The 24,351-nt window shown below is 45.2% G+C and overlaps 1 protein-coding gene across 1 annotated transcript; it reads left to right on the top strand.

The window, feature by feature from the left end:
- Positions 1–2,893: 2,893 nt before the first annotated feature.
- On the top strand, positions 2,894–3,580 carry LOC124676460 (pectinesterase inhibitor 28-like). The gene has a single exon (XM_047212515.1). It carries the CDS (start codon positions 2,894–2,896, stop codon positions 3,578–3,580), a length of 687 nt encoding a protein of 228 aa, XP_047068471.1.
- The last annotated feature ends 20,771 nt before the right edge of the window (positions 3,581–24,351 follow it).

Below are 24,351 nucleotides of genomic sequence, written 5' to 3'. Positions count from 1 at the left end.
CAAACACCTTGTCTTGCCCACATGTCTCCAAGCTCTGTTGAGCAACATATCTAGAGACATTTCTTCCCCCAGAAGGGATGGAAGGATCTGTCTCCATCTTGCTATTGCTTCCACCAGATTTGTTCTTATCGAAAGCCTTGAAATCATCCTCAATTTCAGTGTCATCATCAAGTTTGTCCCCTTCATTGCTTTGACCACGGTCTTCATCATCATCCTCATCCACATCAATAGCTTCTCATTCATTCTCCATAAGGAAATCAATCAGGAAGAAACATTATTCCATCTCAAAGTGTTTGTTGGATGGGATTTTGGTTTTATCCCTTACAGCCACCTTGACCCTGACTTCTTTATAGAAACTCCTGAAGATGCCTTGCCAGTCAATGTTGACAAGCACACCAAGAGTAGTGGAGACTTGGCAGATTGTCTTCCATGTCAGCCACTTAGCAGGAATGCCAAATATCTTGACCCAAACCTCATGGAATTCCTTAAAAGGTTCTGCTTCACCTTACCAGTTTACAAAGTAAATCACCACTCCATCCTTCTTGAGATTGATGGAGGGGTACTCCACCAATTTCTTAACTCTCTTGCTAGGATGAAACCTCACCAAGAACCTTTTGGGACCAAGCTGTCTGATCTGCCAGAACCAATTTACCTTCCACATGTCATTGAAACATTTCTCAAGATCTTCAGCAGATATCTCTCCCTCCTTGACCACCACCACACCTACATTATCCATATTCAACCATTGAACTGCTTCTGGCCCTTCCACCTCCACATGAAAGAATCCCAGTCCAGGGTTTGCAAACCCCCAATAATGGGCAGTGGGTAGAAGAGAATACCACATGAGGCAATTATCCATGTGATGCCCAGTCTTGCTGCAAATGAAACACCTTTTGATTCTGATGCAGAGGCCTACATAATGCCCAAGCTCTCCACAGTTGTGATAAGTCACATTCTTGAATTTGGGGTCCATGATAGGTCCAGGCCCACTAGCCACAGTCAACTGCATATTATTCCCGGCCCTATCACCACTTGTCTTTGATCCATCAGAAGCAGACCCTTTCTGAGTCTTCTTCTTGTTCTTGTTACTACCAGAGACTTGCTGTTGTTGATTCAGACTAGCACAACTACCCTGGCTATTAGGTTGTGGAAGACTGGGAGTGATCCCCTGAGGCAGCATCATCATAGGGTTGAAACCAACTAGTGGGATTTGCTGGTTGCCAAAGAACTGCGACCACTGACTCATCGGCATGTTCCACATATTGGGTTGCATCATCGGGAACATACCTTGACCAGCCGTCCCCATCAGCTGCATCATGGGTTGGGGGAACTCGCTTTTGACAGTAACTGAGTCAGGATCGGTGCCAAGAGAGGTTCCAGCCGATTTTGCGGTCGTAGCTGCCGCTGGAGGAGCACGGCCACCACCAGGGCCGCGGCCACCCCCCAGCTCCACCAAACCTTCCAGCACCACGACCTCCTCCCGCCATCTTGACGACCTCCACGAATGATCTCCTCCCTCCTTCGCCCCCCCCCCACAACTCTGAGAGCTTGATCACGGTTGGCTTGGGGAGGAAACCAATCTGGCGGGGTAGCAATCGGCATGAGTGAAAGATCTCGCCTAGACCAGCTCCCTCCTGACCCAGACGAGAGTCTGAGAACCAGGAAAACCCTAGATCCGACCAGGCGAGTTTTGTCTGAAACGAGCGGAGCATCCAACACTATATCCAAAACGGAAGGCATATTTCTAAAATCTGCCGACCCAGAGATGCCACCAACGGCCAGATTTCGATCAGGAGGGTCCAATCGACGGCCACCCATGGCTGCCAACGAAGAGCGACTGCGCGGTGGGGCCCACCTCTGGGAGCTTCTCCAAGCTTTCCCCATCCTCTCCGGCAAGAAGCTCCTCGTCGGGGACGGATTCCCCCAGCGAAGCCTCTCCATCCGCCGCCGAAACTCCGCAGTACTTCGGAGACCATTTGGGCCCTCACTTACCCCATCACCGCCAGGCAGAAGCAACGGCGGAGGACTCAGCGGCGCGCCCCGAAGCGAGGCCTTCACGGCGTCCATTTTTTCAGATCCTCCAGGCCCTGCTCCGCCATTAGCCGCTTCGGGTCTTCGGGATCCTTGAGCTTGATCATCGCCAACGCCGCGGCCACCTGCTCCTCGAGGCCCTGCCCTGAGATTTGCGGGCGCCAACCTCTTGCCATCTGCTCGATCACCCACTCGGACGCGAGGCTGATCTGGAGGATCAACAACTTCCGCCGCAGCAGCGCTTGCCTTCGCTCCTCCGCCATCACCGCTTCCTTCTCCCTCCGCGCCCTCTCCTCCCCCATCCTCACCTCCTCGGCGAACGATGGGAAGCCCGCCGTCCACTTCGGGATGGACATGTTCCTCCACCGGACGCACCGGCGAGTACCAGCGTCGGTGGGAGGTCAGGTCGGGGAAGGAAACGGCGGCGGCGCGAGATCGCCTGAAAATCGCCAGATCACCAGGCGGAGAGAGCTATTCCTTCCTTCCTCCGTCCGTCGATAACCGTTACCAGTGGCGTGACGAATACACGCGGCTAAGCCACATTTTCCTACCTGCCGCCAGGCATTTTTCCACTGGTGAGAGGATTACTAGCTTAGTTACTGAACCAATACCGCTCAAGAGAAAGTTACGGAGATGTTATGAGAGATCACGTGAAGCTAGCTAGGCGACATGGATCTCGTCCGTGAAGCAATGAAACGAATTCGATCCGACAAGAACAGATCGATCATGCATCTCTCTTTCTGTCATCCCAGAGAGGAGAGGGAAGCTGTATATACAGTGCGTCGTTGCCATCCATTTATGCGTATGCCCTGCACACACAGTAGTGACTGACAGAGACTCGGAGAGTTACAGTATGGCAGCAATGGCGTCTCGCTCACCTGCTCTACTAGTACTTGTACTGCTCCTTCTCCTCCCGCTACTCTTCTCCATCGACCTCTGTGCTGCAGGCACAGCAACACCAACAATACGATCTCAGCGCGGCAAGCCCAACACCAACAGCAAGCAGAAGCAGGGAGCGCCGCCAGCGGCACCGGCAGTGCGCGCCCTGGTGCAGTCCACCTGCAACGCCACCACATACTACGACCTCTGCGTGGCCGCCCTCCTGTCGGACCCGTCGAGCTCCACCGCCGACCTCCGCGGCCTCTGCGCCATCGCCGTCTCCGCAGCTGCCACCAACGCCTCCGCCACGGCAGCCGACCTCGCCAACACCACCTCCTCCTCTGCTGCCACCGCGGGCCCAATCTCAACAGGGTCGACGGTCGAGCCGGGTAGTGATGGGCGCGTGCGAGTGCCGGCGCCCCTCCTCCAGATGTGCGCGGCCAAGTACGGCGAGGCACGGGAGGCGCTGCTGGAGGCACGGGAGTCCGTCGGCGAGGAGGCGTACGACTACGCGTTCGTCCACGTGGGCGCCGCCGCGGAGTACCCGGCGGTGTGCCGGACCCTCTTCAGGAGGAAGCGGGTGGCGTACCCCGTGGAGCTGGCGAAGAGGGAGGAGGGGCTGGAGCACCTCTGCACCGTCGCCATTGACATCATCACACTCCTCGCCTAGCCTTAGCCCTTAACTTTCGCGTGAAATTCATGTGTGATAATCTTATGCTTATCGATGTATTGTGTTCCTTGTGTATCAGTGTATGTATTCTGGGCTTCTGGCACGCATGGGATCAGTATGCATGCACCACCATGATCAGTGGCGAAGGACGAAAAAAAATCTAAGGTAGAGCGAACTTTGAATGATGCAAATATGAAATAGTCCTAAAAAGTAGTATTATCTCAATACAATGAAAATAAAAAAATATTTGATTATAAGTATAACCTAAAAAACATACCTATAATGCTAACTCAACGGCAAGGCTTTACATCTTCTTAAAAAATATGATGTAATTCAAATAATCAAGACATTTGATTATCCCTCATTGGATGCGCTACTCGATTTTGATTATTTTTGTTGCTAGAAAATTCCTTTCAATTATTGATGTCGTCACGGGTAAACCCTATGTCATCTTAATGGAGTAATAACACGGTCGGAAAAAGTATTACTTGTCTTGAAAACATCTAAAAATCTTCAATTCTACAAGTATGTATAATGAATAACTCGAGTTTATCTTGTATATACTAGGGTATATTCAATGATAAATCTCTGTAATACAAGCAATATTATTCACATTGAATCTAGAATACGAGTTTATATTTGAAGGTAAAAATAGTCTATGTTTTTGGCCTGTAATCGATTTTGCGCAGTGTTTTTACTGAAACACGCATAATTTTCTCATACGGAGTCCGTTTTCGATGTATGACCACTCAAAATTTTCAGAAAAAACACGCGCATCTAACTATATTCATCAAAAATCAAGGTAGGGCGGCTGCCCTACCTTGCCCTACTGGGAGCTCCGCCCCTGACCATGATTATTAAATGAATGATAATCCAATGTGGCTGGTTTGGTCTATATGAATTGAGAAGTTTTTTTGCCCTCCGAAAATTTGTCAGACGCAATCATGCACGATCGAGCGTAGAGACAACCTAGTCTTGTATGTGTTAAATCCGCGACAGGAATTTAGATCGGAGGGAGTAACAGTTTTAAGACTACCCACAATGGGAGTATGATAGGTAGTATTATGCATTCCATGCATGCAAAATTCTGACGTGGCAGTGCAATTAAGGATGAGAGAGAGGATACTAGTATCATATGTAGATACTGTATCATAGCACATACTACTAGAAAGTTTAATGTTAAGTAAATCTTGTACATATATTTGCATTGAGATTCTACAAAACAATTAATATATAGAGACTATGATATTAGTATATGATACTAGTATATGATACCATGCATTGTGGAAATAGTAACATCTAGTAATATTATACGCATGATACTCTATATGATACTATGCATTGTGACTAGTGTAAGTGAAAAACTGAAAATCCATCAAGAGGTAGGGAGACAACGTAATTAATGAAAATAAAAGGCTGGTCACGGACTCTTCTTGATTGTTTATGTCCTGTTTTTCTTTTTTGTCTCTCCTGCTTGGACGGGAATCATCACACGGAATTGAATCGATTGCATGCATGCATGCATGGTCCCTGGAACTTCAAACAAGGATCGAAGCCCACATTGTACTGGTCAGTGGTAGTGGTTACTGGGAGGCTGAGAATAACAAATACACTTGTCAGCACACATGTAAGTATATCTAATGCATGATACGGTGCTGCATTGCACAACATCAAAGAATGCTGGTACGAAGAATGCTGATAAAAGTTAATATAATGCAAAATTAGCCGGTCTGCTGCGAGAGGAGGAACCCAGATGGTAGCAACAATCTAAAGCTCAGTTCCTACTAGAGGGAGATTCGAATACGATCGAGATGCTTTCATAGTGTCGTCAATGATAGACATAGGAAAAAAAACTCATTCATTCTCTTATTCGGAAGGAGGGCACGATCGAGGGCCACATGCAGGTCAAGTCGTATATTACATCCTACTACAAAGGATTATTTGAAGCCTCAGAGGAATCCACAATACTCTCCTTTTTTTTTGCGATAACCACTGATATTAAAACAAGGAAATTACAGAAAGGACCTCCACAAAGATCAAAAATACACACAAGCCCCTCTGTAAAGCAAAGCAACCACCGCAGAGCAGCACGTTCCGGCGGCGCGCCGCCGCCGCATCTTCACAAACGCCTTGGACACGAAGATGACCCCTGGCGGACGGGAAGTCGCCGGTCCTCGAACTCCGGAGAGCCTCCATCCTGCGCTGCCGGTCGCCAAGCTCCCTTGATTCAACATCAGCCGGCTCGATTATTCGGCCTGGAACCCCCGCGATGAGCTCCAGATTGGGGAACAACGCGCATGGCGTCCACCGGGGAACGCGAGCGCGAGGAAGGGGGTGCTCCACCATAGAGCTGCACCGAGCTCCATCGCCGGAGAGGACGAACACCACCTGCAAAACCAAAAGCCGGCCCGCCACCAACTCCATGACGCCGCCGGCGAGGCACCCTACAGCTCCTACACTAAGAACAGCTGGGAAACGAGGTTCCCCCACCCTCCCGCCGCCGGAGCGGCCGCCGGAGGGAGGGGGAACCGGCGAAACACCGGCGGCGAGGTGGATCTGCGGGAGGGGAAAAAAGTCGCCCTTACTGTAGCGGATAAGGGAGAGCGTCCAAGGTCGACTCCCACAATACTCTCCTTGATAGGGCAAAGGTGGCTGATCTTTCGATGAGACGAGGATAAATCGATTTGTTGGTGGAGTTCGTGCTTGACGATCCGACTATACGTGCAAAACTCGTGTGCCAATGCAATCGCTAGGACAATCTCCGGAAGTTACTGATCTTGTGGATGCACGATCAGCCTGACCAGCGAGGATCTTAATTGCTACCTAAAATCGAGAACAAGTAAAAACTAATGATGCAATCAGAATATTGCGGATATAGATGAAAACTTTATTGAATAAGGTGGGATTCCGAATAGTCGGTCTTATTTTGGACGTTGGCCTCAAAAGAAGTACACGAAAGTTGCAACAATGGCTAACTTTTAGTCTAATCAAAATCCGAGTCTAAACGTGATGGCTATGGGGGTATTTAAAGGAGGAAAAGGTGGGGTTTCGACCAGCCATACGTATGGTGGCCGAACCAAACCCTAGAAGGCCTTTCCCCCTTCAATACGGACTCAAAAAGTGGCTGACTTAATTCCTGCGAAAATGACATGGGTCTGGCCCGAAACTAAAGGTGAAGCATCACCATATTATGCTATGGACGAAATTACGAAGTGGAAAACTTTATATTTCGTCCATGTCTTCATCTCTTCTTATGGTGGCTTCAAAGTTCTGAAATCTCCACTTGTGGAGTGTCCTCTTCAATCCCCAAATGCTTGCTGCCATCTCCTCCATGTGTGATCATGCTTCAATCCTTGTCCTTCTCATCCATGCTAGGTCCATCATTCCTAAGAGTAACAAACATATCTGATTTAGGCAACATCATATTCTCATGTATGTGAGAAATAGTTCCAAGAAACGAAAGTACCTGATAGTTAAGTTCTTTGGCACAAGCTCGAGTGATTGATCCTTGTATTTGTGTAGTTGTAGGTACAGCGGTTGTATCAATAGATGAGATGTCCTCATCATGCCCCCCTTCTTGAATTGAAGTGGTCCTCGATGAAAGCTCATCTTCTTCACCAAAGTAAGGGTTCAAATCTGCAATATTAAATGTAGGACTAACCGGATCCAATTCTGTAGGAAGCTCAAGTTTATATGCATTATCATTTATTTTCTGTAACACCTTAAAAGGACCAGAAGCGCGTGGATTTAGTTTAGACTTGCGCAATTCAGAAAAACGATCTTTGCGCAAATGCAACCAAACAAGATCACCAACATCAAACACAACATGGTTTCTTCCTCTATCCCAGCAATTTTATACTTAGCATTCATGCGTTCTATGTTGTCTTTAGTAGTCTCATGCAATTGTAATATCAATTCAGCATGTTGTGTAGCATCCAAATTATTTTGCACCGAAGATGGTAAAGGCAACAAATCAATAGGTGCACGAGGTACAAAACCATACACAATCTCAAAAGGCACATCTTAGTGGTAGAATGCAGCGAACGATTGTAAGAAAATTCAATATGAGGTAAATATTCTTCCCACAATTTTAAGTTCTTCTTCAAAACAACCTGCAACATAGTAAATAATGTTCTATTTACTACTTCAGTTTGTCCATCAGTTTGGGGATGACATGTAGTACTAAACAACAATTTAGTTCCCAACTTAGCCCATAAACATCGCCAAAAGTGGATAAGAAACTTAGTATCACAATCAGAAACAATAGTATTTGGCACACCATGTAAACGAACAATTTCGCGAAAGAACAAATCAGCAACATGCGTAGCATCATCAGTCTTGTGACATGGAATAAAGTGTGCCATTTTAGAAAACCGATCCACAACAACAAAGATACTATCCCTCCCCTTCTGTGTACGAAGCAAACCCAAAACGAAATCCATATAAATATCCTCCCAAGGTACACTAGGAACAGGAAGAGGCATATATAAACCATGTGGATTAAGTCGAGACTTAGCTTTTTGACATGTAGTGAAGCGTGCCACAAATCTCTCAACATCTCGATGCATACGTGGCCAAAAAAAGTGTGCAGCAAGTACATCCTCCGTCTTCTTCACACCAAAGTGTCCCATCAATCCGCCTCCATGCGCCTCCTGCAACAACAAAAGACGAACGGAACTATCTGGGAATGCATAGCTTGTTAGCACGGAACACAAATCCATCATTGAGGATGAATTTGTTCCATGTTCTACCATCTCCACAATTCAGCAACGCATCTTTAAAATCATCATCATGCAAGTATTGTTCCTTTATAGTTTCTAATCCAAAAATCTTGAATTCAAGTTGAGATAGCATAGTATAACGGCGCGACAAAGCATCAGCAATAACATTATCTTTATCCTTTTTGTGTTTGATAACATAAGGATAAGACTCAATAAATTCAACCCACTTTGCATGGCGGTGATTCAGCTTAGCTTGACTACGAATATGCTTCAAAGATTCATGATCAGAATGTATAACAAATTCTTTAGGTCATAAATAATGTTGCCAAGTTTCTAATATCCGAACCAGCGCATATAATTCTTTATCATAAGTAATATAGTTCAGACTAGGCCTGACATAGGCATCCCCAATGGGCCTGCCGAAGATGGTACCTGGGGCTTATTGAAGGCCCATAACCCGAAGAATACGAAGCCCGGAAGCCTACTAAAGCATCGACTATGGCAAGAAGAGATAGATTAGGAATAGAGAGATTTGTAACTTTACGGGTCGAACTCAAAGAGTGTCCCGCAGTTTGTAACTTGTGTAATACGAAACACTCGGCTCCACCTCCTATATAAGGGGGAGTCGAGGGACGAAGAAAGGATCGATTTCATTGTCAACGCAACTCTAGTTTTCTAGCAGTCGAGTACTTTTTCGGCTGAAACCCTCGAGATCTACTTGCCCTCTACTTGCACGAAAACCCTAGTCTACAACTTGTAGGCATTGAAAAGTTAATACCTTGTCAATTGGCACCTTCTGTGGGAATTAGAGGCGACAATGAGCTGATCTCAATGGCACATTCAACATCGTCGACATCTTCGGTGGCAAGCAATGCGATGGACGGAGGTAAACAGATCAAAACTGGTCTCGTTGATTTTGTTCCTCACCCTCCCGCCCGTTGGGATGCATATGCCTATCTGGAAGAGCCAATGGAGATGAAGTTCGAGAGTTTCTACTTTTGCGTCGGGAGAGAAGGATCACATCGTTTAGCGGCACCGATCCGTTTGGGACCGTTAGCGGTTGGTTCCGATTTCTCGGGATCATCATCATCAACCAAGTCGAGCGATGAAGAAATTTCGTCGACAAGCAGCATCAAGCCCGCCATTGGCGGAGATCTCGCCAATCTGTTCGGCGGGTTGTCTTTCGGGTCGTTCACGGACTCCGATCTGGACAGCGACTCGGAAAGCGTCGACATCTTCAACTTCATCGACAAATCTACCCTTATTCGGGAGGTCTTCGCCGATCGTTACGACGGTGTCACCGACCCAGAGGATGATCACTCAAGGCCAACATACCATCAAGTCTACATGATTGGTGAGTCAAGTCGTCCGGAGGACGAAACATCAGAGGCTTTCGATGATTTGGGAAATCCATACATTGATCCCGCTGATCTTACGCGAGGTTTAGGTAGCAAGTATGTCGGGACTACACCACGACAAAGGTTGCAACTCCCGCAAGCAGCTTGGGACAGAGCAACAACAGCCTTGAACGGTACAGATCCGCTGACCACTGCCGCTACGGTGGAGGAGTTGCACGCATACCAATATAGACTCGCGCGTGCTGGTCGAAACTGGAAAAAACAAAGGGTGATACTTGAGCAGAGAAAAACCGCAGTTTCTGCGTCAAGTAGGCGACGAGCTGAGTTGAGTCGACAATCAGGAACTTCGGGAGATAGTCACAGGGCAGCTCGTAATAGAGGAAGATCTCGGCTGCAGCATATACCTGACGGTGAGAGGGAGCATCTGGTCCAAAACCTCGACATGTCCTTTATGTCGATAGACACAAGAGGAAACATTATTCCCAAAATACCGGAAGCTGGATACATGACGACCCATGCTTATATACTGGCATCCAGGCCACCTCCGGAGATCCAACAGAAGTGTTGTACAATATGGCTATGGCAGGAGTTGGAGTCATGGGAACAGCGTTCGCAGGCACAAGTACACCTCCTGAAGGTGCTCCAAGGCAAAATAGTCCACGACTCGCTGTGGTAGTGCAAGATCCTCCAATATTGGGTGGTGCGAGAGATACTGCGACACAGGCACGGGTCGATAGAGCATGGCAAGAATGGAGAGAACATCGACATTTACCAGAAGTAGATGAGGAAGATATGTGCGGGCTCCCCTGCTTCACTCGACAAGTTCGTAAAACTAGGGTTCCATCTAGGTTTAAATTACCCGACATCTACAAGAAGTTTGATGGTTTGCAAGATCCTGGGGACTGGTTAGTCGACTACCTGGAGACAGTAAAATTGACGGGTGGAACCAAAGCAACTGCCATGCAGAGTATCCAGGTACACCTAAGTGGAGCCGCTAGATCATGGATAAAAAAGTTACCACCTGGATCTATCGACAGCTGGGAAACTTTCGAGGACATGTTTGTGAAGAACTTCCTATCCACATGCAAGAAACCCGCGTCAATAGAGCAGCTGAGGGCCTGCAGACAGAAGTATGACGAGCCAATGAGAACATACATCCAGAGATGGAACATCATCAAAAATTCGGCAGAGAACATATCTGATGAAAGAACAATAGATGCGTTCGTTGCTGGTATCAGAAGGAAGGACCTAATCGAGGATTTGGGAAGGACCAATCCGAAAACAATAGCAGCGCTCATGGAAATAGCGAATCGCTGGGCAGATGGAGAAGATGTTGTTCAAAACAAACGGCATAGGTCGCCTGAGGACGATCGCAACTGAAATAATCAAAATAGACGACACTTCTCTTGACAGTTCTCAGATTATGATCGTCCTGGCCAAATATCGGCTGGCTTCCGAGTAACTGGTGGAGGTAATAATCGAGATGATTATCAGAGGAGTAACGAGCAGCGCCACGACGCTCCCCGTCCCAGCAGGCAAAATAATGGACCAAGTTTCAAACGGCCATATGTATCACCCGATGATCTCCTGAATGGACCATGCCAAATGCATTTTTATCTCGATAATAATGGGAATAGGCAGTCAGGGCACCTACAGAAGGACTTCCGAACTTTTCTAGCACTGCATAGGTACGCAGGGCATACTAATGCACAGGCAGCAAACAGAAACCCCCAGGGGACAAGGAGTGAGATTCACCTTCCACCTCCACCCGCAATTACAGACGAAAATCGACACCGGTTACAATTGGCAGCAGCTCCAACCAACGGTCCTTATATCGACACAAATTAGGAAGTCTCGATGATTCAGAAGGGCAGACCCTCCAATATAACTCAAAAAGTGATTTCACGACAAGTTTATATGGCAGAGAAGATGCCTCCACCAACGATCGAGTACCTGAATTGGTCGGGGCAGGACATCGGCTTCACCATAGCAGACCACCCGCAACAAGTTCCACGACCAGGGCAATCAGCTTTGATCCTACCGGCGGTGATTGCAGGATTCGACGTTTCACGGGTGTTCCTAGATGGAGGCAGCATCTTAAACCTCATGTATGCAGATACATTGAGGAAGATGAACATATCCTTGGCGAATTTGACACCAACTGACATGCGTTTCCATGGTATCACCCCGGAGAAGCCAAGTTATCCATTGGGAAAGATCAATCTCGATGTTCAGTTCGGAACCCGAGAGAATTACAGAAGAGAGAAGCTAGAGTTCGAAGTTGTGGACTTCCCGTCACAGTATCATGATCTGCTAGGACGACCCGCTTATGCCAGATTTATGGCGGTCCCACATTACACATACTTGTTGTGGAGGCTCCCTGGACCCAAAAGCCCAATCACAGTAAAAGGCAGTTTTGCGCTGGCAGATAAGTGCGACAAGGATTTTCATCAGCTGTCAGAAACTTTCGGGATGCAAGCAGAATATAAGGCGTCAAGGCTAACAACTGATTATGATGTGCTGCCTGACGGAGGGAGGCCATTGAAGGAGCCAACCTTTGACACCACCAAGAACTCGAAGGAAGTACAGATTCACCCGACAGATCCTAAGAAGATGACAGCTATCGCAAGAAATATGGACATCGCATAGGAAAGCATGCTCATCGAGTTCCTCCGTGAGCGCTGGGAAATCTTCGCATGGTGTCAAGCTGACATGCTAGGAGTACGCAGGGAACTTGCCGAGCATCCTCTTAATCTAGATCCAATGGCTAGGCCAATTAAACAACCTTTGCAGCGATTTTCGGAACCAAACCGCAAAGCTATGCTGTCACAAATTAATCGACTTCGAGAAGCAAACTTCATCAAGGAGCTGCACACGGAGGCCACATGGGTCGCTAACCCAGTTCTGGTCCCAGAGAAAAACACTGACGTCCTTCGCATGTGCATCGACTTCACGTGTCTCAATAAATATTGTCCAAAGGATCACTCCCCCCCCTGTGCAAGGATCGCTCAAATTATCGACTCCCCAGCGGGATACGAACGTCTTTCCTTCCTGGACGCGTATTCTGGTTACAACCAGATCCGCCTAAAAGAAGAGGATGAGGTCAAAACAGCTTTCATAACACCTTATGGTGTGTTCTGCTATAGGACGATGCCCTTCGGGTTGAAAAACGCGGGAGCTACTTATCAAAGGATGATGCAAAAGTGTCTCGCCACGCAGATTGGCAAGAACGTTCAAGTATACATCGACGATGTCATAATTACAACAAAGAAGGGGTTATCTCTGATTGACGATCTCAAGGAAACCTTCGACAACCTCGACAAGTTTCATCTCAAGCTAAACCCGACGAAGTGTTCCTTTGGCGTTCCTGCGGGAGAGCTCCTTGGATACTTGGTGTCAGCCAGAGGACTTGAGGCGAATCCTAAGAAAATACAAGAAATTGTGACAATGAGAAAGCCGACAAAGCTTAAGGAGATACAACAATTGACGGGACGCGTCCCCACTCTGAGCAGATTTGTCGCCAGGCTAGGAGAAAAAGCGCTGCCCTTCTACGCGCTCATCAAACAAGGAGAAAAGTTCGAGTGGAACGAAGAAGCAGATAGGGCTTTCGAACACCTCAAGCGCGCAATCTTGACACCCCCAATACTGGTGGCGCGAAAAGAAAGAGAACCTCTCCTGCTGTATATCGCGGCCACACCTCAGGTGGTCAGCACAGTTCTTGTGGTAGAAAGGGAAGAAGAAGGAAAAATCCATGGAGTCCAGAGGCCGTTATATTTCATCAGTGAAGTTTTATCGCCTTCAAAACAGCAGTACCCGCAGTATCAAAAGCTGACGTATGGAGTGTTTACAACCGCAAGAAAATTGCAACTATTTTTCGGCACATCCGATAATAGTGGTCAATGAGGCGCCTTTATCAAACATCTTAAACAATCCAGAAGCTACATGCCGTGTCTCCCTTTGGGGAATAGAGCTTTCCCCTCGGGACATCACGTATGAAAAACGAAAGGCAATAAAGTCGCAAATTTTGCCAGACTTTGTCGCAGAGTGGATGGAGTTGCAAAACACGGGACCCCCAGATTTGTCGAGTACCTCGACCATGAACTTCGACGGGTCCAAGAGATTAGAAGGAGTTGGAGCAGGCATGATATTAGTGTCATCCTAAGGAGATAAGATGAAATATGTATTGCGGATGACGTTCTCCAATGCATCTAATAATGAGGCGGAATATGAAGCACTCATACATGGGATGAAGATGGCGAAGGCGTGTGGAGCTACTCGATTGAAAATTTTCGGCGACTCCCAGCTGGTGGCTCAACAAGTGATGAACCAATGCGATGCAGTCAATGACAGTATGATAGCGTACAAGGAGGTATACAATGAACTCGAGAAACTCTTTGATGGGTGTGAAGTGAACCATATTAACAGACTCAGCAATGATGAAGCCGATGTTTTGGCAAACATCGGGTCACAATGCTTAGCAATACCACCTGACGTATTTTGGGAGGAGATAAGCGAAAGATCAACTAAGGCGAAGAAAATATCGAAACAGCCGAATAAGAAAGAGAAGCTTGAGAAAGACCCAGGGGCTCCAGCAGGATCAGAAGCAAACACATCAGGAGATGAAAAGGAATCACATGAGGTGATGATGGTGCAAGTTCCTTGGATGCAGGTTTACGTCGCATATATCCTAAGAAAAGAGATACCCGAAGATTCGGTAGAAGCAAGGAGAGTTATTCGACGATCCAAAGCTTTTACCGTGGTCAAGGGAGAGCTGTACAAGCGAAGTATATCGAGAGTATTACAGAGATGCGTTACACCCGAAGAAGGAAGAGTTATCCTGAAGGATGTACACGAGGGAATATGCGGACACCACACAAGCAGTCGAGCAATAGCAGCCAAGGTTTTCAGGGTAGGATTTTACTCGCTAACTGCAGTAGAAGATGCAAAATTCATAGTGCACACCTGTGACGCGTGCCAAAGGATTGCGGCAAAACCTCATTCTCCGGCTGCAGAGCTGATGCCAATACCTTTGTCGTGGCCTTTCGCACAATGGGGTCTCAACATGGTAGGGAAGTTACATAAGGCTTGGCCAGGAGGATACGTATATATGCTCGTGGCTGTCAATAAGTTTACTAAATGGATTGAGGCAGTACCAGTAACTTCGGTAGATGCAGCATCGGTGGTAAGCTTCAATAAGGGCATAGTCTTTCGAATTGGTGTCCCTCACAGCATTGTCACGGACAACAGCATCAATTTCACCTCCAAGGAATTCAAGGCATATTGCACAGAGGTCGGCATCAAACTACACTTTGCATCAGTTGCGCACCCGCAAACCAATGGTCAAGTCGAGAAAGCAAACGGTATCACCTGCAATGGTATCAAGAAACGATTGTTAACACCTCTGGAGAAAGCTCGACACACTTGGCCAGAGGAGTTGCCTCGTATGTTATGGAGTATATGGTCAACGCCCAATACAACAACACATGAAACTCCGTTCTTTTTGGTCCATGGAGCCGAGGCAGTGCTCCCGATAGAAATAGAACATAATTCTCCGAGAGTGGCGGAATATGATGAAGAAACTTCGAGAAAGGCACTAGAGGACGATGTCGATGCACTCGACGGAGCTAGAGATGAGGTGCTGTCTAGAGTCACCAAGTACCAGCAAGACCTGAAAAACTACCATAGTCGACGTTTGCGTCCAAGGTCTTTCCAAGTTGGTGATCTAGTTCTTCGGCTTACCCAGGATAGCCATGAAAAATTCGAGTCACCATGGGTAGGACCATACATCGTCACAGAGGTGATCGCAGGAGGAGCGTACAGAATAAAGGACAAGAAGACAGGGGTCGCAGAGCCAAATCCATGGAACGTGGCGCAGCTTTGGCGTTTTTACGCGTAGAAGTCAAAATAGAGATATGCATGTAAACATACAATGTACTGAAAAGCTCGCGAGTTTTCAGACGCACTCTTTTCCTTTCAGGGCACCGAGTGGGGCTGAAAGGTTTTTATTGAGGCGGGCTCGTGATGCTTCAATATAGTGAAAATGTTGATGACATATATTTTCTTCGTTAGGCTCGGGGGGCTAGGAACTCGCGGATTCAACAAAATATACTAGATCTTTACAAACATATAACACACAAATTATTCGCCTTGGTTCAAACACCTCGCAAGCAGTAAATATACATACGCCTACTGAAACACTCTGGGGCTAGAGAAGGATGAAAAATAAGTATACATCACTACAAGAAATCTGCCATAATATGACGTTTTTTTTATGACTGGAAATCAAAATGTCATAACTTTATGACGTTCCTAGCTTTGACCGTCCTTGGCCACTCGGGGGGGGGCAAAACCCTAGAAAATCATGACAAGATATTTCTCGCAATATACAAGATATTTCTTTATTCCAGGAAAAACTCGATAGAAGAAAAAAGAACTTCAATCATCTCCTATCAGGTCATCTATGTTCACCCTTTCACCTTCCACAGAAACACCCATGGAATCAGCATGCTTTCAGTAAAGAAATCTGCGTCCATCCGAAGAAGGTCTTCAATCATTTTTTCAGCTACAGGTGTTACTGCGTCATTGATCTTGTCGACGTTCCTTCTCCTTTATCTTAATCGGGAGTGGCAAAGATCAACAACGTTGGACACGTCTAACTTCGGGTAGCAGATTTTCAACATAATTAAGGAGAACCTGGCACCAACCATTAATTGGGCCTTCACGAATCCTTGAATTCGACGAACGCTCTTGAACTTGTCCATCAATTCAGGGAGAGTTTTGGGTTGAAGATTCCGAGGAAACATGGCGTTGTAAACCATGGCCAGAGTATTTGTGCAGAATTCAAGATACTCCCGAACTTGAGCAGCACGATCCTGGAATCGTACAATTTGTTGGGTCCGGTCCGGGGTGGCCCAAAAGCTGGCGTTGTTTTGCAGAGCAAGTTGAATAAGAACCTCGGATCTCGCATCAACACGCTGATCCTCGGCAGTAGCATCCAAGAAGGATCCTAACCACATCAGGAAATACAGTGAGGATTGCAAAATTATACAAGGATAAATAAAAGGAGAACGCAAAGGGCGAAACTTACCCGCCATATCCAGACTTGCGTCAGTCAGTAGTTCAAGCATATAATTTTCTCGAGAGGTTTCCTGTAAGGCCACGACAACCACAGTTTCTTTGAATTCTAAAGCTTCTTGAGCCTGCTGAAGAGCCATCTTCTCCCGCTCGGAAGATTTGCAGGATTGATCCATGACAATAAGGGATTGTTTCTTCATGGCTTGGAGTTGTTGTCGAAGTTCAGCTAATTCTAATTGATCCGAGTTAGCACATGAAGAATCGTCCAAGAAAACATCGTCAGATATCCATTTAGAGCGAGACGTAGCAGGGGAAGCAGATGACGGTTCAACAGTCTTAGAGTAATTATCAAACACCAACTGGAAGAAAGAAAAGGTCGACATCAATTACCAAACAAGGATTCTTCCTTTTTCATTCATAAGTCGAAATATTTACATAAGTGGGGATCCATTACAAAAGGTCGACTCCTAGTGAGTCGACAATGGTAGTCGCACATCGTTAAGATATCGATAACTACCAAAAGAGAAAAAGAAAACGAATGGAGGGGTAAGTTGGTCTACTTGAACTCCGGCTTGGCGGTACTGGAGGAAGCAGCTGGTTTGTATCCGAGGAAGGAGAGAATCTTCTTAGAGTGCGGATTCGCAGCCTTCACCAAGGACTTCCACTTCTCCTTGTTTATTCCCTTCGTTTCACCAGCTTTCTCCCAGTCGACGTTTTGCTGACTTTCGACAACTAGGGCTATGGTCCCTTCAACTCCAACCTTTAAGTTTTCTTGCCGAAAAGCCAATCCAAGATCCTCCTCAGGAAGGAAGCACCTGGCAAGCTCAGAGAAAGTATTTGGTTGTTTTACGCTTGGGGAAGAAGTAAGGGAAGAGGCGCGTGAACGCGTGATGTCTACGGGTGCTTCTATTCTTGTAGACAGTGTTGGGCCTCCAAGAGCAGAGGTTTGTAGAACAGCAGCAAGTTTCCCTTAAGTGGATCACCCAAGGTTTATCGAACTCGGGGAGGAAGAGGTCAAAGATATCCCTCTCATGCAACCCTGCAACCACAAAGCAAGAAGTCTCTTGTGTCCCCAACACACCTAATAGGTGCACTAGTTCGGCGAAGAGATAGTGAAATACAGGTGGTATGAATAAATGCGAGCAGTAGCAACGGCACTAGAAAAGTGCTTTGCTGTCCAGGACTGGTGTGTGGTTGATGGTGGTAATATTGTAGGAAGTATAGATGCAGTAAATAGTAAACAAACAGCGATAGCAGTATTTAGGAACAAGGCCTAGGGATCATACTTTCACTAGTGGACACTCTCAACATTGATCACATAACAGAATAAATAGATAGATGCTAGACTCTACACCCTCTTGTTGGATGATGAACACCACTAACTGTGTAGGATTACACGAACCCTCAATGCCGGAGTTAACAAGCTCCACAATATTCAATGTTCATGTTTAAATAACCTTAGAGTGCATGACAGATCAACATAACCAAACCAAGTACTAACATAGCATGCACCACTGTCACCTTCACACTACGAAAGGAGGAATAGATCACATCAATACTATCATAGCAATAGTTAACTTCATAATCTACAAGAGATCACAATCATAGCCTACGCCAAGTACTACACGATGCACACACTGTCACCATTACACCGTGCAGGAGGAATAAACTACTTTAATAACATCACTAGAGTAGCATACAAATATATTGTGATACAAAACACATTGCAATCACAAAGAGATATAAATAAGCACTTCACTATGCCATTCATAACAGTGAATAAGTATTCTGTGAAATATAGCCTAAGAGACCCACACGGTGCACACACTGTCAGCTTTACACACGTGGGACAAGGAGTCTCCGGAGATCACATAAGTAAAATCCACTTGACTAGCATAATGACATCTAGATTACAAGCATCATCATATGAATCTCAATCATGTAAGGCAGCTCATGAGATTATTGTATTGAAGCACATAGGAGAGAGATTAACCACATAGCTACCGGTACAGCCCCGAGCCTCGATGGAGAACTACTCCCTCCTCATGGGAGACATCAGCGTTGATGAAGATGGCGGTGGTGTCGATGGAGGAGCCTTCCGGGGGCACTTCCCCGTCCCGACGGCGTGCGGAACAGAGACTCCTGTCCCCCAGATCTTGGCTTCGCGATGGCGGCGGCTCTGGAAGGTTTTCTCTGGTTTCGTCGAACGTCATAGGGTTTTCGCGACGGAGACCTTAAGTAGGCGGAAGGGAAGCCTCGGAGGGGGCCTGGTGGGACCACACACTAGGCCGGCGCGGCCAGGGCTTGGGCCGCGCCGCCCTACTGTGTCCCCACCTCGTGGCCCCACTTCGTTTCCCCTTCGGACTTATGGAAGCTTCGTGGAAAAATAGGACCCTGGGAGTTGATTTCGTCCAATTCCGAGAATATTTCCTTACTAGGATTTCTGAAACTAAAAACAGCGAGAAAACAAGCATGGCCCTTCGGCATCTCGTCAATAGGTTAGTTCCGGAAAACGCATAATAGTGACATAAAGTATGCATAAAACATGTAGATATCATCAATAATGTGGCATGGAACATAAGAAATTATCGATACGTCGGAGACGTATCAGCATCCCCAAGCTTAGTTTACGCTCGTCCGGAGCAGGTAAACGATAACAAAGATAATTTCTGGAGTGACATGCCATCATAACCTTGATCATACTATTGTAAACACATGTAATGAATGCAGCGATCAAAACAATGGTAATGACATGAGTAAACAAGCTGAATCATAAAGCAAAGACTTTTCATGAATAGTACTTTCAAGACAAGCATCAATAAGTCTTGCATAAGAGTTAACTCATAAAGCAATAAATCAAAGTAAAGGTATTGAAGCAACACAAAGGAAGATTGAAGTTTCAGCGGTTGCTTTCAACTTATAACATGTATATCTCATGGATATTGTCAATGTAAAGTAATATAACAAGTGCAATATGCAAGTATGTAGGAATCAATGCACAGTTCACACAAGTGTTTGCTTCTTTAGGTGGAGAGAGATAGGTGAACTGACTCATCATAAAGGTAAAAGAATGGTCCTTCAAAGAGGAAAGCATCGATTGCTATATTTGTGCTAGAGCTTTTATGTTGAAAACATGAAACAATTTTGTCAACGGTAGTAATAAAGCATATGTGTTATGTAAATTATATCCTACAAGTTGCAAGCCTCATGCATAGTATACTAATAGTGCCCGCACCTTGTCCTAATTTGCTCGGATTACCGGGATTATCATCGCAATACATATGTTTTAACCAAGTGTCACAAAGGGTACCTCTATGCCGCTTTGTACAAAGGTCTAAGGAGAAAGCTCGCATTGGATTTCTCGCTTTTGATTATTCTCAACTTAGACATCCATACCGGGACAACATAGACAACGAGATAATGGACTCCTCTTTAATGCATAAGCATTTAGCAACAATTAATGTTCTCATATGAGATTGAGGATATTTGTCCAAAGCTGAAACTTCCACCATGAATCATGGCTTTAGTTAGCGGCCCAATGTTCTTCTCTAACATTATGCATGCTCTAACCATTAAATGAGTGGTAAATCTCCCTTACTTCGAGACAAGACGGACATGCATAGCAACTCACATGATATTCAACAAAGAGTAGTTGATGGCGTCCCCAGGAACATGGTTATCGCACAACAAACAACTTAATAAGAGATAAAGTGCATAAGTACATATTCAATACCACAACAGTTTTTAAGCTATTTGTCCCATGAGCTATATATTGCAAAGGTAAAGGATGGAAATTTTAAAGGTAGCTGATACGTCTCCGACGTATCGATAATTTCTTATGTTCCATGCCACATTATTGATGATATCTACATGTTTTATGCACACTTTATGTCATATTCGTGCATTTTCTGGAACTAACCTATTAACAAGATGCCGAAGAGCCGATTCTTTGTTTCTGCTGTTTTTGGTTTCAGAAATCCTAGTAACGAAATATTCTCGGAATTGGACGAAATCAACGCCCGGGGTCCTATTTTGCCTCGAAGCTTCCGGAAGACCGAAAGGGATACGAAGTGGGGCGACGAGGCGCCGCCACCATAGGGCCGCGTGGCCGGAGGGGGCCGCGCCGCCCTATGGTGTGGGCCCCTCGTCAGCCCTCCGACTCTGCCCTTCCGCCTACTTATAGTCTCCGTCGCGAAAACCCCAAAACGAAGAACCACGATACGGAAAACCTTCCAGAGACGCCGCTGCCGCCAATCCCATCTCGGGGGATTCCGGAGATCTCCTCCGGCACCCTGCCGGAGAGGGGATTCATCTCCCGGAGGACTCTTCACCGCCATGGTCGCCTCCAGAGTGATGAGTGAGTAGTTCACCCCTGGACTATGGGTCCATAGCGGTAGCTAGATGGTTGTCTTCTCCTCATTGTGCTTCATTGTTGGATCTTGTGAGCTGCCTAACATGATCAAGATCATCTATCTGTAATGCTATATGTTGTGTTTGTCGGGATCCGATGGATAGAGAATACCATGTTATGTTAATTATCAAGTTATTACCTATGTGTTGTTTATGATCTTGCATGCTCTCCGTTATTAGTAGAGGCTTTGGCCAAGTTGATGCTAGTAACTCCAAGAGGGAGTATTTATGCTCGATAGTGGGTTCATGTCTCCAGTGAATGCAGGGGAGTGACGAAACCCCTAAGGTTATGGATGTCTTGTTGCCACTAGGGATAAAACATTGATGCTATGTCCGAGGATGTAGTTATTGATTACATTACGCGCAATACTTAATGCAATTGTACTGTTGTTAGCAACTTAATGCTTGGAGGGGTTCGGATGATAACTCTGAAGGTGGACTTTTTAGGCATAGATGCGGTTGGATGGCGGTCTATGTACTTTGTCGTAATGCCCAATTAAATCTCACTTGTACTTATCATGACATGTATGTGCATTGTTATGCCCTCTCTATTTGTCAATTGCCCGACTGTAATTTGTTCACCCAACATGCTTTTATCTTATGGGAGAGACACCTCTAGTGAGCTGTGGACCCCGGTCCATTCTTTTATACTTGAAATACAAATCTCTTGCAATACTTGTTTTTCTTGTTTTCTTGCAAACAATCATCTTCCACACAATACGGTTAATCCTTTGTTACAGCAAGCCGGTGAGATTGACAACCTCACTTGTTTCGTTGGGGCAAAGTACTTTGGTTGTGTTGTGCGGGTTCCACGTTGGCGCCGGAATCTACGGTGTTGCGCCGCACTACATCCCGCCGCCATCAACCTTCAACGTGCTTCTTGACTCCTCTTGGTTCGATTAAACCTTGGTTTCTTGCTGAGGAAACTTGCCGCTGTGCGCATCACACCTTCCTCTTGGGGTTCCCAACGGGCGTGTCAATTACACGCATCAAGCAAATTTACTGGCGCCGTTGCGGGGAGATCAAGACACGCTGCAAGGGAGTCTCCACTTCCCAACCTCTTTACTTTGTTTTTGTCTTGCTTTATTTTATTTACTACTTTGTTTGCTGCATTATATCAAAACACAAAAAAAATTAGTTGCTAGCTTTACTTTATTCTTGTCTTGCACTCTATATCAAAAACACAAAAAAATTAGTATACTTGCATTTACTTTATCTAGTTTGTTTTATTTACTACTGCTAAAATGGCCACCCCTGAAAATACTAAGTTGTGTGACTTCACTAGCACAAATAATAATGATTTCCTATGCACACCTATTGCTCCACCTGCTACTACGGCGGAATTCTTTGAAATTAAACACTGCTTTCTTGAATCTTGTTATGCGAGAGCAATTTTGCAGTGTTAGTTACGATGATGCTGTTGCCCATCTCAATAATTTTGTTGAATTGTGTGAAATGCAAAAGTATAAAGATGTAGATGGTGAAATTATAAAATTAAAATTGTTTCCTTTCTCATTAAGAGGAAGAGCTAAAGATTGGTTGCTATCTCTGCCTAAGAATAGTATTGATTCCTGGACTAAATGCAAGGATGCTTTTATTGGTAGATATTATCCCCTGCTAAAATTATATCTTTGAGGAGTAGCATAATGAATTTTAAACAATTGGATAATGAACATGTTGCTCAAGCTTGGGAAAGAATGAAATCTTTGGTTAAAAATTGCCCAACCCATGGACTGACTACTTGGATGATCATCCAAACCTTCTATGCAGGACTAAATTTTTCTTCGCGGAATTTATTGTATTCAGCTGCTGGAGGTACCTTTATGTCCATCACTCTGGGTGAAGCAACAAAGCTCCTTGATAATATGATGGTTAATTACTCTGAATGGCACACGGAAAGAGCTCCACAAGGTAAGAAGGTAAATTCTGTTGAATAATCCTCTTCCTTGAATGATAAGGTTGATGCTATTATGTCTATGCTTGTGAATGGTAGGACTAATGTTGATCCTAATAATGTTCCGTTAGCTTCATTGGTTGCTCAAAATTCTAGGCCATATCCTGCTAATAGTAACTCTTATGGTAGATATGTTTCACCTAATGAGGAAAAGATGTTAGAAATTGAAAGATCCACCAAGAGCTTTATGCAATCACAATATGAGCAAAATAAATTGTTTACTAAAACTATGAATGAGCAATCTACCTTGTTGAAGAATATAGGTAATCAACTTGAAAATCTGAATATGGAGATTTACGGGTTGCAAACTAAACTTGCAAATGCTTGAAAACCGAATCTCATACATGTACTGCGTCATAATCTTCTTTAATTAATAAAATGGCTGCTAAACCTGAGGATATTGAAAATAAAATTGTTACTACAGCAAATGCCATCCAAGTTAGAATTAATGAGAATATAAGATTAATGGCTGAGCTGCGTGCTAGGTGGGATAGAGAAGAAAATGAAAAACTAGCTAAAGAGAAAAATGTAGCTAAAGTTTGGACTATTACCACCACTAGCAATGCTAATGATTCACATTTTGCTGCACCTCCTACTATCAATGATAAAATAATTGGTGTTGGCAATGTTTCTACTCCTAGTGCAAAGCGCGCAAAATTACTGAAGCTGCTAAAGCATGCCTGTGATAAAGCTGCTGAAATTTTTTCCAACCTTGGGGATGATAATCCCATTGCTTTAGATTGTAATGATTTAGATTTTGATGATTGCCATATCTCTGAAGTTATAAAGTTCTTACAAAAACTTGCTAAGAGTCCTAATGCTAGCTGTTGTAAACTTGGCTTTCACAAAACATATTACAAATGCTCTCATAAAAGCTAGAGAAGAGAAACTAAAACTTGAAACTTCTATTCCTAGAAAGCTAGAGGATGGTTGGGAGCCCATCATTAAAATGAGGGTCAAAGATTTTGATTGTAATGCTTTATGTGATCTTGGTGCAAGTATTTCCGTTATGCCTAAAAAAGTCTATGATATGCTTGACTTGCCACCATTGAAAAATTGTTATTTGGATGTTAATCTCGCTGATAATGCTAAAAAGAAACCTTTGGGGAGAATTGATAATGTTCATATTATGGTTAACAATAATCTTGTCCCCGTTGATTTTGTTGTCTTGGATATTGAATGCAATGCATCTTGTCCCATTATATTGGGAAGACCTTTTCTTGAACCGTTGGTGCTACCATTGATATGAAGGAA

The sequence above is a fragment of the Lolium rigidum genome, chromosome 7 (genome assembly GCF_022539505.1).
Source record: "Lolium rigidum isolate FL_2022 chromosome 7, APGP_CSIRO_Lrig_0.1, whole genome shotgun sequence".
In the NCBI taxonomy this organism is placed as follows: Eukaryota; Viridiplantae; Streptophyta; class Magnoliopsida; order Poales; family Poaceae; genus Lolium; species Lolium rigidum.
Note: the sequence above shows the minus strand (reverse complement) of the source record. Positions and strands in the feature narration are given on the sequence as shown.

Coding starts and splice junctions, on each gene's coding strand:
- LOC124676460 (XM_047212515.1), top strand. CDS start 2,894: ATGGCGTCTCGCTCACCTGCTCTACTAGTACTTGTACTGCTCCTTCTC.